Source organism: Podarcis cretensis, assembly GCF_951804945.1.
Source record: "Podarcis cretensis genome assembly, chromosome: 14".
Classification (NCBI taxonomy): domain Eukaryota; kingdom Metazoa; phylum Chordata; class Lepidosauria; order Squamata; family Lacertidae; genus Podarcis; species Podarcis cretensis.
Genome location: NC_137183.1, coordinates 20,506,340 through 20,520,094, shown reverse-complemented (window position 1 = coordinate 20,520,094; position 13,755 = coordinate 20,506,340). Strand labels below are relative to the sequence as shown.

Here is a 13,755-nt window from a genome sequence, read left to right as displayed (position 1 = left end):
TCATGGTCTTTAAGAATCACGGCATGTATTTATTACCGGGACAGCTGAGTGCTCTTAACAATTTCTGTCCACGCTTTTTTTTAACCACCCAGTTGTCTTTTCTTTTCATTTGCAGAGATGGTCTTCTTTTATGTAGGCATGTAAGCGCGCTGTCATCTCAAACGCGCATTTGACTTCCGTTAACACAAGTCTGCAGCGCTGGAGTGAACAAGAACCAGTAATTCATCCTGTTCTGTGTGCCTGGCCTTCGCAATCAGGCCTCCCCTTCAAGCGATGTCTGCATGTGCTCAGCACCATTCAAGGTTGCAGCTGCTTTGTGGATTAACTTAAAATGAGGGGTGGCCAAGGGGCAGCCAATGCTCTGCAGGCAAGCTCTGCCCCCCCCCAGCCAATTCTTCTGAGCCCCACATGACCCTGCTGAATCAATGTGTCCTTTAACAAGTCCACAGACAATGCCTTCCACCTGGGAAGACAAGAACAGACCCTCCAAGTGTCCCTGATTTGGAGAAGCCATCCCAGTTTCTGATTTGATCCAGGGATGTCCCACTTTTCCTTAGAATGTCCCTATTTTCATTGGAAAAATGTTGGGCGGTATGGCGTTATCTGACCTCCGAGCCGTCCGAAGGCAATCCTGTACAGTGGTACCTCGGGTTAAGTACTTAATTCATTCCGGAGGTCCGTTCTTAACCTGAAATTGTTCTTAACCTGAAGCACCACTTTAGCTAATGGGGCCTTCCGCTGCCGCTGCACCGCCGGAGCATAATTTCTGTTCTCATCCTGAAGCAAAGTTCTTAACCCGAGGTACTATTTCTGGGTTAGCGGAGTCTGTAACCTGAAGCGTATGTAACCCGAGCTACCACTGTACAGGGAAGTTTTTTAATGTTTTATTATGTTTTCATATATGTTGGAAGATGCTCAGAGTGGTTGGGACAACTCAATATGGGGTATAAATAGTAAAATTATCATTATGGATGGATGTCCCTATTTTCATCAGAGAAATGTTGGAGGGTATGTAAGAACACAAGGAGAACTTGCTGGATCAGGGCAGTGGCCCATCTAGTTCAGCGTCTGTTCTTGCAGTGGCCAACGAGATGCCACCAGCAGGAGCTAAGGACAACAGCAACTGCATCCCCACTTGTGATTGACAGAAGCTGGTACTTGAAGGCAGACTCAGACTGTGTGGCACGAGCTGCCTTGCTTTCCTGACCTGAACATTTTCACCTGCTCTGCTTCTGGCTCTGATCTGGGGCGGGAGGTGCATGAAAGGGGTGGAAGATTGCTGCTGGGGTGGGGCAGTCTTTATCAAGGACAAGACAGCCAAAGCCACCATTTCTTAAAGCTGTAGCTTTAAGAACTTGAGCTTGCTTTTCCCTCCTCCCTCTCATCCCTTTTTCCTTGTATGCCTTGACTTTTTAGATTATAAGCAAGGACCGCCGTAAGAGTGATTTTTGTAAGCTACTCTGAGAGCTGCTTTCCCCCTTTTCTTTCATTTTTGCTAAAGGGCAAAGGTAGGCATGACATCAATAAAAGTCGGGAGCCATTTTCAGTTCAGCTTCAGAATCAACACATTCTGTTATCCATGATCTAACCGATAAAGCTGGGACATTATATTGTATAGTGCACAAAGAAGCCTCAGCATCCACAAAACAGGGCATGTGTCACTTCGGACGGGGGGGGGGGGGATAGGGGATGGTGGCCCAGGAAGCATCAGTAAGGGAAAAAAAGATCAATATTATTGGACCAGTTGTAGGGGGGGAAAGAGCAACAAACCCCTCAAGAGAATTGTGGAGTGGGAGAAAAAACACACAATTAATTCCAAGCGGGGAATAAGAACAATTAATTCCAGAGGAGTGGGAATAATCAATTGGGAACTGAATGAGGAGGGGTGAAGGTCTAATACATCTGGAGAGTTTTTCTGCACATGCAGAGAAAATGAGCCATGAATTCCAAAGGGCTTGGGGAGAACAGAAGAAGCAACAAGATATTGAAAAACCAAAAAGCATTCTCTTTTTGCTTCCTCCCCCTGCTTAATTGAGCCTATGAAAGGATAAGGAGTTGAAGGCAAGGCCAAAAGTCTAACAGAGGAGCTCGAAAGCAAGGACTAAGCACACCAGAAAAGCCCTGACAGATAATTCCAAAGGTCTGTCTAGTCCAGCATCTTGCCAATCACATGCCCACGGGAAGCCTTTAAGCAGGACCTGAGCTCAACAACATTTGACTGTTTTGAACCTCCCTTTCTGAAGTCCAATCTTATGGGTGTTTGCTTGGAAATCCCATTAGCCAAACTGAGGCAGCTGCCTTAGGTGGCAGGTGCCTAAGGGCAGCAGCTCCTCCCCTCAATCCTCCTTAGTCTCCCAATATGGTTAGATTAAGGTTTAGCCATCAACAGTGTTATCCTCCATGGGTTTGTCTTTCCAACATGCTTTACCCTCTCCTAGTAATATAAGACAAGAAGATCCCTGTTGGAGCCAACCAAAGTCATATCTAGACCAGGATCCTCTGTCTTCCCAGTGGCCAACCGCTGCCTCTAGGAAGCTCTCAGAGTAGCTAGATATCAAAAGGGGAGGAGGCTGTTGCCTTCCTGTCTTGCTTATGGACCTCCCAGAGATATCTGCTTGATGTTGTGGAAAACAGGGTGCCAAACTAGATTGTTGCAAGGGAGGGGGTGCCTTGTGCTTTCTCGTAAACCGCTTTGAGGTCTCCTACAATCAAGCAGTATATAAAATTTTACAAAACAAATAACTTATACTGAGCCAGACCATTCGTCCATCTGGCTCAATGCTGTCTATACTGACTGGCAGAAACTCTCCAGGGTTTCAGACCAGGGATTTTTCCAAGTTAATGCTGGGATTGAACCTGGGACCTTCTGCATGCAAAGCATATGCTCTACCATTGACCTACAGGTATTTGATATGGAGCTGCCAAACCTACAAGGCTGACTTGAAGTCTCCAGATTTGCCTGGACCCTTCCAGGTGGCAGGCTTGAATTTTCAGGTAGGAGATGCACACACCTAGACGTACACCAGAGACACACTGTGGGATCTGCCCTCCACTGCTCTCTTTGACCTGGCAGGTCTCTTCTTGTGAGGTTGCTTAGAAAATGAGATAATGTAGAGAAGAGAGGGAGGGGAGTGCATGTGTAAGAAAAAGCCGATGGAACAATGTTGTTGTTGTTTAGTCGTGTCTGACTCTTCGTTACCCCATGGACCAGAGCATGCCAAGCACTCCTGTCTTCCACTGCCTCCCACAGTTTGGTCAAACTCATGCTGGTAGCTTCGAGAACACCTTCCAACCATCTCGTCCTCTGTCATCCCCTTCTCCTTGTGCCTTCCATCTTTTCCAGGGAGTCTTCTCTTCTCATGAGGTGGCCAAAGTATTAGAGCCTCAGCTTCACGATCTGTCCTTCCAGTGAGCACTCAGGGCTTCCTTAAGAATGGATAGGTTTGATCTTCTTGCAGTCCATGGGACTTTCAATAGTCTCCTCCAGCACCATAATTCAAAAGCATCAATTCTTCGGTGATCAGCCTTCTTTATGGTCTAGCTCTCACTTCCATACATCACTACTGGGAAAACCATAGCTTTAACTACACGGACCTTTGTTGGCAAGGTGATAGACAGGACTTATCAAAAGGTGGAGGAGAGGGAGGAGGAATTAAAGTAGCTGGGGAAAGGAAGAGTTGTGCGGATTGGAATTTAGCCTCCAAAATCATTGGCTGCAGTCTTCTAGTCCTCTGTGATTCTTCTACAGTGAACGCTTGCACAAATGCAGCTAAAGCTTGCACACTCTCACAGAAGTGGTGAAGGAGAGACGTTCAGCAACAGATTTGACCTTCTGCATGCATACTTTGGGTAAAACCATTCAGGGATACAATTATGCATTCGTTTTAAAAAATAAAATAAAAAGAAGAAAGTTCACAGAATTTCCGAAGTGTGTGGGATAGGCATTCCTGGCAACAGAATCCAGAGACCAGAATGCCTGGAAAGAAACGACTGTATAAACTTAGCATTGAAGCATAGTACAGCTGAGTCAAAACCGTTTCAGCTGTTTTGCAAATTGTTGGCAGTGCAATATTACATATATATAAATACCGCAAATTGGCAATTTTGACCAAAAAAAAAAAAAAAAGTGACACAACCTGTTGCTAAACATTTATATTTGGAGAATCACAGCTTGCTGGACTTTGCAATAATTACAATGGAGATGTCAACAGATCCAATAATGTTAGCAAAAAAAAGAAGTAGGAGGAGAATTTCTGGATGTATATACTGGGCACATTAACAACACCTGGCCTCAACCTGGAAGATAGTACCAACATCACTTAGCTTCAGGAAATGGATTCCTTCTGAACATCTCCTCTTCAAAGTTCTATAACGGCCACCTTGGAAACAGCATCATTTTTATCATAGCAACTGATGAACGCAGAAGCCCAAATGTTTTGCTACGACAATCAGAAATTCTGTTTTGTTAGTCGCTGTAATAAGCATATGGTTTTAGTGATCAGCTGCATCCTTCCAGGATCCGGAAGAAACTTATCAGAAGATCTGTTTGATGCTTTCAGTTCTGCCTCCCCACTCCTTTCTGATTTTCAGTAATTTTTCAGCATTTCTTGCCAAAATGCCCACTTGCTTCTTGACATTCCCATTGCTCTCTTTCATCACCCCTATTCCATTTGGCTCCCTCATGTTGGACCATCACCACATAGTCCTTGTTTGACTACACTATCCATGTGACTAAATCACAGAACAGGAAGCAGCAGTGACAAGGGGAAAACAATGGTGCCAACAGGATTTGTCAAAACTGAATATTCTCTCAAAATGCTTTTCAGGTAGGGATAGATGGATCAATCTATTTCTAGCCTATTCCATTTTTTCCATATGTTCCTTCATAAGCCTGTCTCACCCACTTCTTGCAGTATTTTTTAAAAATTCATGAAACTTAAACACTTATGTTTATAAAGGCATATGCTAGGGTAAAATTAATTTGTATTTAAATGCACATTTCAAAGCAGTTCAGCCCCACCCGTTTTTTTTAAGTCAAGAACCGCATTGTGAATTTCAGAAAAGCATGAAATCCAATGGATAACTATATTCCGATCCAGGAGGTACAGATCAAAGTCAGTTTGCATCAAAATCCACAGAAATCAAATTTCTCAAGCACCCATACTGGGGATGGGGGGGGGGGAGTGGATTCCACCAGAACCAACCATTCTAATAAAAATACAGGAAGTGTAGAATATAACTAGAACAACAGTCATTCCACCTAGTTGACCTGCTTCATCCAATACTCCACAGACATGTCTCACTTCCAGAGACTGAATACCATGCATATAGCCCTTGTTTGTGGTCCCAGCTCCTTCTGTTTTCAAGATGCCTTCCAGCTTAGCCTTACACTGTCAAAAAGCCCCTGTATCATCGCTTGGTCCCGGCTCATATGCTTTTCTAACGAGTCAGTAATTAAGAGCGCAAGCTGTCAGCCATGTGCCTGAGGTATGACAGCAGGGAGGGAAAACAGATATTGCCTTGCGTCTCCCGTTCGTTATGTGTTAATGAGAACAGTTTGAGGCTGCGTCGCAAATGCCACACTGATACAAGCACCTTGGCCCAGTCTCCCCCCTATCCACCCACCCCCAATGGTATCTCCCCCCCTCCCGCCCCCGAACCTCATGCTGAAAGGGAAACTTTCTACTGACCACCTAATGGGTGTTAATGAGGAATCGCTCATTAGTGCCACAATCAAAGTTGCTTTGGTTATTAAGACACCTAAATCTGCCAGCTGCCCATGGGGAAAGAATTGTTTGAGGCTCTCCTTTCTCTGACCCCTTTGATTTCCTCCTTTTCCTCCCTCGCTTTGCCTCCCATCCTTTCGCCCCCTCTCCTTGCTTCTACCCTGCTCCTCTGACTTGTCTGTCCTCAAGCAACTGTGTGGAGAAGAACTCCCCCCCCCCAAAAAAAAAAGCAATTGCACATCTCAGCAGGGAGCATGCAGAGATGGGTCGGTCAGGGGGTTGAAGGAGGGAGGAAAAGCAAACATACTCACATGTAGTGCAGGTGGGGGTTTTTATCAAATGCTCGTGGCTGGATGCTCCGGAGTCCAGAGTCCATGATTGTCCTGAAAAGAAATGGAAAAGGTCAGCAATACCAAGGCAGTCAAAGCCCTGTGCTCAGTTTGAGGAGGTAGCTAGGAACATGCCATGCCCATTTGAAAGAAGAAATTACGAGACAAGCAGGGAAGGCCTGGAAACCAGAACAAGTCAGGGAAAGGTGACTGGGGCCCCATTCTCACCTTATAAAGCCGTACCTCGGAAGTTGAACGGAGTCCGTTTGACTTCCAAAACATTCGGAAACCAAAGCATGGCTTCTGGTTGGCTGCAGGAAGCTCCTGCAGCCAATCGGAAGCCCCGTCGTCCTTTCAGCTTCCAAAAATAATTCACAAATCGGAACACTCACTTCCAGGTTTGCGGCGTTCAGGAGCCAAAACGTTCGAGAACTAAGCTGTCCGAAAGCCAAGGTACGGACTGTATTTAAAGCACTGTGATACCACTTTAAACACAGCCATTGCTTCACCCAAAGAATTCGCGGGAGCTGTAGTTGTTGAGGATGCTGAGAGATGTTAGGAGGCTCCTATCTCCCTCTCAGAACTACAGTTCCCAGAGATCCCTGGGAAGAGGAACTGTGAAAGGTGACTGTTTGACCATTCTGGGTCCCATCAATGGGCAACTTCAAGGCCCCTCCTTGAAAGGCTCTTTGTCTTTACACCTGACTTGGACTGGACAGCCCTTCAAATAGAGGGACAGTACCTTTGGGCCAGGGACATGGGGGTGCAGAACCAGGAGTCTCCTGACCTGCGTTCTAATTCTGGCTGCTCTCCAAAGCAAAACGTACACTCCCAAGCACAAGAGCATTCAAGAAGGATCCTTTTTTCCACTCATGAAGGAGCTGAGTCAGTCAAAGCAAGCAGAAGCCCACCACAACACGCCAGCACTAAATCTGGACAAGATCTGAACAAGCAATTTCAGATGCTTACATAGAGAATTCCTTAGGAAGACAGTTGCTTACCAAGGTTAAGTTTCAGGGAGGCTCAGCAGAGCCTCCTCCTTTCTGCTGACCTGTGATCAGATGGCAACTATGGGAGGGTTTTGTAAGCAAAAGGTATTTTTAAAACAGGGGTCATTTAGTTCAGGGTGGGGAACCAATTTCAGGCCAAGGGTTGGATTGAAGCACAGGTGGGCAGGACAAAACACACACAAAAACTTAACTAAAATAAAATAAAGCATGTTCTTCTACTCTCCCACATCATTGTCACAAACACCTGTACCTACCAACAATTTTAATAAACCAATTTTATTTCAATATCAAATCAATATTATTTTGATCCAGTGCCTACTCTGCCTATTTGGTAATCAGGCACTGGTGCAAACACAGACACACAGGCTAGACCTAGACACATCAAAGTAGCATTGCAAACTTTGTATGAGATATCGGGTTAGCAAAAATGGAACTCCACACCGCCATCTGGTGTCACAGTGTTTGAATGCATAAATAATGCATATAAAGCGATTTTCCTTTACCAATGTAGCTGAATCAACATACACACATATGCGTCTCAAAAGCCCAGGGTAAAGAGGTGTATATTCAGGGTACAATGAAAACGATAGAATGAAGGTGCCAGGCACACCTCTTTGACAGGCAATTCCACAACTTAGTGGGCTGCCAACCCCAAACTTCAGAGGGCTCTGGAATGGCCCTGAGGTCCGCCTCTGCTGATCTTAATGCCCAAGAGTGTCCATAGGGAAGGAAGTTTTTCAAACATACTCACAGTCTCTGGAGTCCTGTGTACAGCTCCATATCTACGGCGTTCAGTGTCTGCAAATTCTTCCAAAATTCTATGTGTCTGTGGAGAGAAAAGAGGCAGACTTTAAAGCTGGACTTAGACCCCCACTGACATCAATGGGACAAATGAGTAATGTCTTAAGACCCATTGAATTCAAAGGAAACTACATTCAACCCAGCCAGGTTCCAACCCAATGAAAACCCGGGTTTTTCTTTAGGAACTACTGTTCTCTCCCACTCAACCCCCGTTATTTGCAAATGTATGCAGATTTAAGTGAATGATTGATTAACACTCAGACAATTAATTAACCGATAGGTTTTTAAAACTGAGCAGCGGCCACAATGAAAGCTAAGCTTCTTGTGGGGGTAAGGCAAAGGAATAGACTTACATTTTTCTTTCTTTTTAAATGTAGTGGTTGCTTGTTCCTTCCTATCCCCTCCCCAATTTACAACAGAAAAAAAATATTATTTTACTTTTCCTCCCATAAGAGTGTTAAGAAAAACCCCACTAGATCAGGCCCAAGGCCTATCCCATGGGTAGGCAAACTAAGGCCCAGGGGCCGGATCCGGCCCAATCACCTTATCAGTCTGGCCTGTGGACAGTCCAGGAATCAGCGTGTTTTTACATGAGTAGAATGTGTCCTTTTATTTAAAATGCATCTCTGGGTTATTTGTGGGGCATAGGAATTCGTTCATTTCTTTTTTAAAAAATATAGTCCACCCTCCACAAGGTCTGAGGTATAATGCACCGGCCCCATGCTGAAAAAGTTTGCTGACCCCTGCCCTATCTAGCCCAAAATCCTGTTTTCAGTGTGGTCAACTAGATGCCTCTGGAAAGCCCACAAGGAGGACAAAGGCAACTCTCCTCAAGTCATGATCCACAGCAACTGTTATTCGTAAATAACCTTAATCTAGATGGATCAGTGGTCCGGCTTAGCTCAAGGCAGTTTCCTGTGTCCTGAATCAGCATTGTCCATGGGAGTTGTTGCAGTCCATAATAACTTAAGAAGTTCCTTGTAGGATCAGCACAAGAGACCCGTTGGATCAGGCCAAAGGACCAGGATCTAGTCCAGCATCCTGTTCTCACATGGCCAACCAGAAGCTCACAAACAGAGCCTGAGGGCAACAGTGATCTCCCCATCAGGGATGAATGATCCTGTCATTTTCAGTTTCCCTCAGTTTCTCCTTCCCCTCCCCCCAATTTTAAATTCATTTGTGCATTTACAAATAACTTATACGGGGGGGGGGGATTAATTCTTTGGAAGCTTTTTGAAACAGGCAGTAAAGAAGGAGCTGGGCGGAATCGCAGCCAACCAACTCAAGTCTTGGATGAGCAATTTCGGCAGCAATCTGAGATTCAAAAATTGTGGCCCAAACATTCGTCAGCATTTTTGTGTGGATTTCTCCAAATATACACATTTTTGCGTGCAGTTTTGACTGGGATAGATACTTTCTCAACCCATTTCCCCAAATATAATGTTCCTAACAAGCACATATTTATATACACTTGCTCATAATATGTGATTATTGGGTGGAGAACTGGATTGTAAAATTCAGAGCAGTGCTAATTTTGAAAAATAACTCTGTTTTGGTTCACATACTGCTTCAAAAAGTCCAAATTAAAAGGCAAACAAGATTGGATTTCTCCTGCATCCCTGCTCCCTGATGTTGCTCCCGGCAACTGGTATTTCATAGCATGCTCAGCTATCATTGTAACCTCCTTTGGCTCCCCAACCTTTTCCCACTAACAGATACCTATCTGGAATCATAGTTGGCTGCAACTCTCACAGCCTACATCTCATGTACCTTTTTCTTTCTCCATATATCCTGTATGTCATTATTCACATATTTCAAAAACACCTTGCCAGGTCTCCTCAAATTTCTCCAGGTCTCCATTTATTCCTTTCCCACCCCGCTAACCGCAAAGGACATTCATTCTGTTAACCGTGTTTCCATTCTCAGACTTCAAACACATTCAGTTTCCAGCACATAAACAAACAAACAAACAAACAAAGCCCTGGGCAAAGCAGAGAGCTCAGGATCCATCAGTCACGAAGGCCTTACCTGGCAGTGCTGGAGACTAGAGTGACATTAGATCAGAGGCATTATGGGAAATGAAAATGGCAGCTAGATTCAGGTACCTGGTGCTGCTGGAGTAGGGGAGTTACTGTATTTTTCGCTCCATAAGACACACTTTTTTCCTCCTAAAAAGTAAGGGGAAATGTCTGTGCATCTTATGGAGCGAATGTGTGGTTGATCACTGGCTCCCCCTTGCCCAGGCCTCCATTGTTGAATGTTCTGCAGACGGAGGCCGTTTGTTTCCCCAGCGACATGTGACTGGCTGATTAGATTATCTGTCTGGAAACTGTAGAAACGGCTCCCTTTCCTTTTCTAAAGAAGCTGCAGAACTGTGAGTTGAACCCCATAAAAACAGGATTTTTTCCCCTTTGCAAAGTAAGCTCAACAACTTTGAGCTGATTCTCAAGAAAAGGACTTTTCCCCTTTGCAAAAGAAGCTGCACAACTTTGAGCTGATCCTCAAAAAATGGGGCTTTCCCCCTTTGCAAAAGAAGCTGCACAACTTCAAGCTGATCCCCCGCAAAACGGGGCTTTCCCCCTTTCCTCCTCTAAAAACTAGGTGCGTCTTATGGCCAGGTGCGTCTTATGGAGCAAAAAATATGGTAAGTGAGTGACAGAAAAACAATGTGTTCTGGTGGTCCTGGGACAGGCATCAGCGGTGTACTCTACCATACCTCTGATAAAAATGGGGTTGTCCCCACGCCCCCCACGCCTCCTCCTTGGCCAGGGCAGGGAAGTAGTCGCCAAATGAAGCAAGCTGGAACCAAGGCTTTCTTAGGGGCATTAATGTGACCCTGATCTTGTTTTCATAAAAACAGGAAGTGGCATATTTTTTGGGGGGGGGGGATGGGAGGCATAGCTCTAAGAAGTGTGTTAGAAAGATGCACAGATCTGAACTCCCAGTAACACGTTAAACCGCTATTTGGAGGGAAGGCCTCTCATGAAGTCGGGACTCTCTGTGGCACCATGAGAAGCTGCGATGGCTAGAGGGCTTTTAGGATGGTCCCAGGATTTTCAGGGTAGTTGGACAGTACACTCTTCCAGGATTCTGGTGTTCAAAGATCTCAGCTCCTGGCACAGTCCCTGATTTGAATGTGTGAACCAACTCTGATTTTAAATAGCCCCACTGCATCTGAGTGGACCTTAGAATCATAGAATCATAGAGTTGGAAGAGACCACAAGGGCCATTGAGTCCAACCCCCTGCCAAGCAGGAAACACCATCAGAGCACTCCTGACATATGGTTGTCAAGCCTCTGCTTAAAGACCTCCAAAGAAGGAGACTCTACCACACTCCTTGGCAGCAAATTCCACTGTCAAACAGCTCTTACTGTCAGGAAGTTCTTCCTAATGTTTAGGTGGAATCTTCTTTCTTGTAGTTTGGAACCATTGCTCCGTGTCCGCTTCTCTGGAGCAGCAGAAAACAACCTTTCTCTCTCCTCTATGTGACATCCTTTTATATATTTGAACATGGCTATCATATCACCCCTTAACCTCCTCTTCTCCAGGCTAAACATGCCCAGCTCCCTTAGCCGTTCCTCATAAGGCATCGTTTCCACCTCGTTTCCACCTTGAGCAATCATGGAAGGTTTGTACCCTGCCTGCCTTCAAATGTCAACCAAAAATTACAAAGCAGCTTTCATTTCAAAGTACACCCCCAAAACAAAACAAAAATCTTCTGCAAAATCATTAAATATAACAAGATCAAGACATTATAGAATACCAATCAAAACCACCATTTGGTAGAAAAAGACAACATCACAACAAAGAGATCAATGTTTAAGAAAATACCCAGTGAAATTTTGGTTTCATCTGCACAATAAACTGAAAGCATTATGATGCCACCTTAAACCGTCCTGACTTCCCCCCAAAGAACCCTAGGAATTGTAATTTGTTAAAGGTGCTGAGAGTTGTTAGAAAACTTGTCACAGAGCTTCAGTTACCAGCACCTTTAACAAACTACAGTTCCCAGGATTCTTTGGGGGAAGCGAGGACTCGACTGCTTAAAATGTATTGTGTGAATGTGTCCATAGTTAACCCAGTCCTGGAAGGGATGCTCAACACATTGACCAAACAAACCATTATACTTTGCAACTCCCTGAAGTAGCTGAAACCACCAGGCATCCTGCCACCAGCCCCAAGGGTGCTATTGCCACTTTAAACTGTCCTGGATTCATCCAAAGAATTGTGGGAGCTGTAGTTTGGGAAGCGGGTGGTGCTGTGGGTAAAACCTCAGCGCCTAGGACTTGCCGATCGCATGGTCAGCGGTTCGAATCCCCGCGGCGGGGTGCGCTCCCGTCGTTCGGTCCCAGCACCTGCCAAGCTAGCAGTTCGAAAGCACCTCCGGGTGCAAGTAGATAAATAGGGACCGCTTACCAGCGGGAAGGTAAACGGCGTTCCGTGTGCTGCGCTGGCTCGCCAGATGCAGCTTGTCACACTGGCCACGTGACCTGGAAGTGTCTGCGGACAGCGCTGGCTCCCGGCCTATAGAGTGAGATGAGCGCACAACCCTAGAGTCTGGCAAGACTGGCCCGAACGGGCAGGGGTACCTTTACCTTTATAGTTTGGGAAAGGTGTTGAGGGTTGTTAGGAGACCCCTTACACTCACCACAGAGCTGCAGTTCTCAGAGTTCTCTGGCATTGATTGTTAAACCACTCTGGCAAGCCACCTGTCTGCCATCCTTGGGGTACATTTGTAACTTCCATGCACACACCTCTCTGCAGACTGAAGAGGCACTCATAATCCCTTGACTGGTAGGTTTTCAACAACAATGTCTGCAAACATTCAATCTGTGTTTTCAATTCTTCTGTTGGTCAAGAAGCGTTTCCAGGAGAGCAGTGTCAGCGGTTTGTTATTTTGAGTGCCCCTTTATTATAGCAATCTCCACAAGCCACGGGCAATGTGGCAGGCACGTTATAAAAGAAGGGAAAACTGAAATAGATCTGTCACTTTCGTGCGCCTCGTTATTCTGTGGATATCAGAGCCAGACCGACAGCTTCAGAGGGACTGCAGAGTCACGTTTATCAATATGGTAAGGAGCAACCCAAGCGAGGACTCCCTCTCCCCTCGGGCATCACACAATATTAACAAGCCCAGGACCTGACCCAACAGGGCCCTCGCCTAAAGTTGCGTGAAAAATATTTGCTATCATCATCTCATTCCCCAGGGTGTTTTGGTTTTGTTTTGTTTTTTTAAAAAAGTGTCAACTACAGTTGAAGACCATCCTAGAGTCTCTAACAGAGAGCTAAAGCAAACATTTCTCATTGCTTAAATGTTTGCAAATGTGCCAAGTTCCAAGTGCAAAACATCCCACTTAAATGACATGGGCCTCACTTCCTCCATCTGTAACATGGGGATGCTACAGGTTAAGATCACGTGCTGCCCTCTCTCCCTGGCCAACAGTTCAGGCAGTACATTATCTGTAGGGCCATCCCAAGGTGATTGTGGTTGTAGTGCTGTGTAGTGATTAGAGTGTTGCTTCTGGAAGGTAAAAGGTAAAGGGACCCCTGACCATTAGGTCCAGTCGTGGCCGACTCTGGGGTTGCGGCACTCATTTCGCTTTATTGGCTGAGGAAGCCAGCGTACAGCTTCCGGGTCATGTGGCCAGCATGACTAAGCCGCTTCTGGTGAACCAGAGCAGTACATGGAAATGCCGTTTACCTTCCCGTCAGAGCAGTACCTATTTATCTACTTGCACTTTGACGTGCTTTCGAACTGCTAGGTTGGCTGGAGCAGGGACCGGGCAATGGGAGCTCACCCTGTCGCGGGGATTCAAACCGCCGACCTTCTGATCAGCAAGTCCTAGGCTCTGTGGTTTAACCCACAGCGCTACCCACGTCCCTGGTACT

The 13,755-nt window shown here is 45.6% G+C and overlaps 1 protein-coding gene across 3 annotated transcripts in view; it reads right to left on the bottom strand.

The window, feature by feature from the left end:
- Positions 1–13,755, bottom strand: part of NTRK3 (neurotrophic receptor tyrosine kinase 3) — a 407,630-nt gene that overhangs the window by 287,564 nt on the left and 106,311 nt on the right. For all 3 annotated transcript variants that reach the window (XM_079954237.1, XM_079954238.1, XM_079954239.1), the window contains exons 2-3: positions 7,817–7,891; positions 6,038–6,109 (exon numbers count right to left, since the gene is read on the bottom strand). In XM_079954237.1, coding sequence (XP_079810363.1) covers positions 6,038–6,109; positions 7,817–7,891 — 147 coding nt within the window. The remainder of the gene's footprint in view (positions 1–6,037; positions 6,110–7,816; positions 7,892–13,755) is intronic.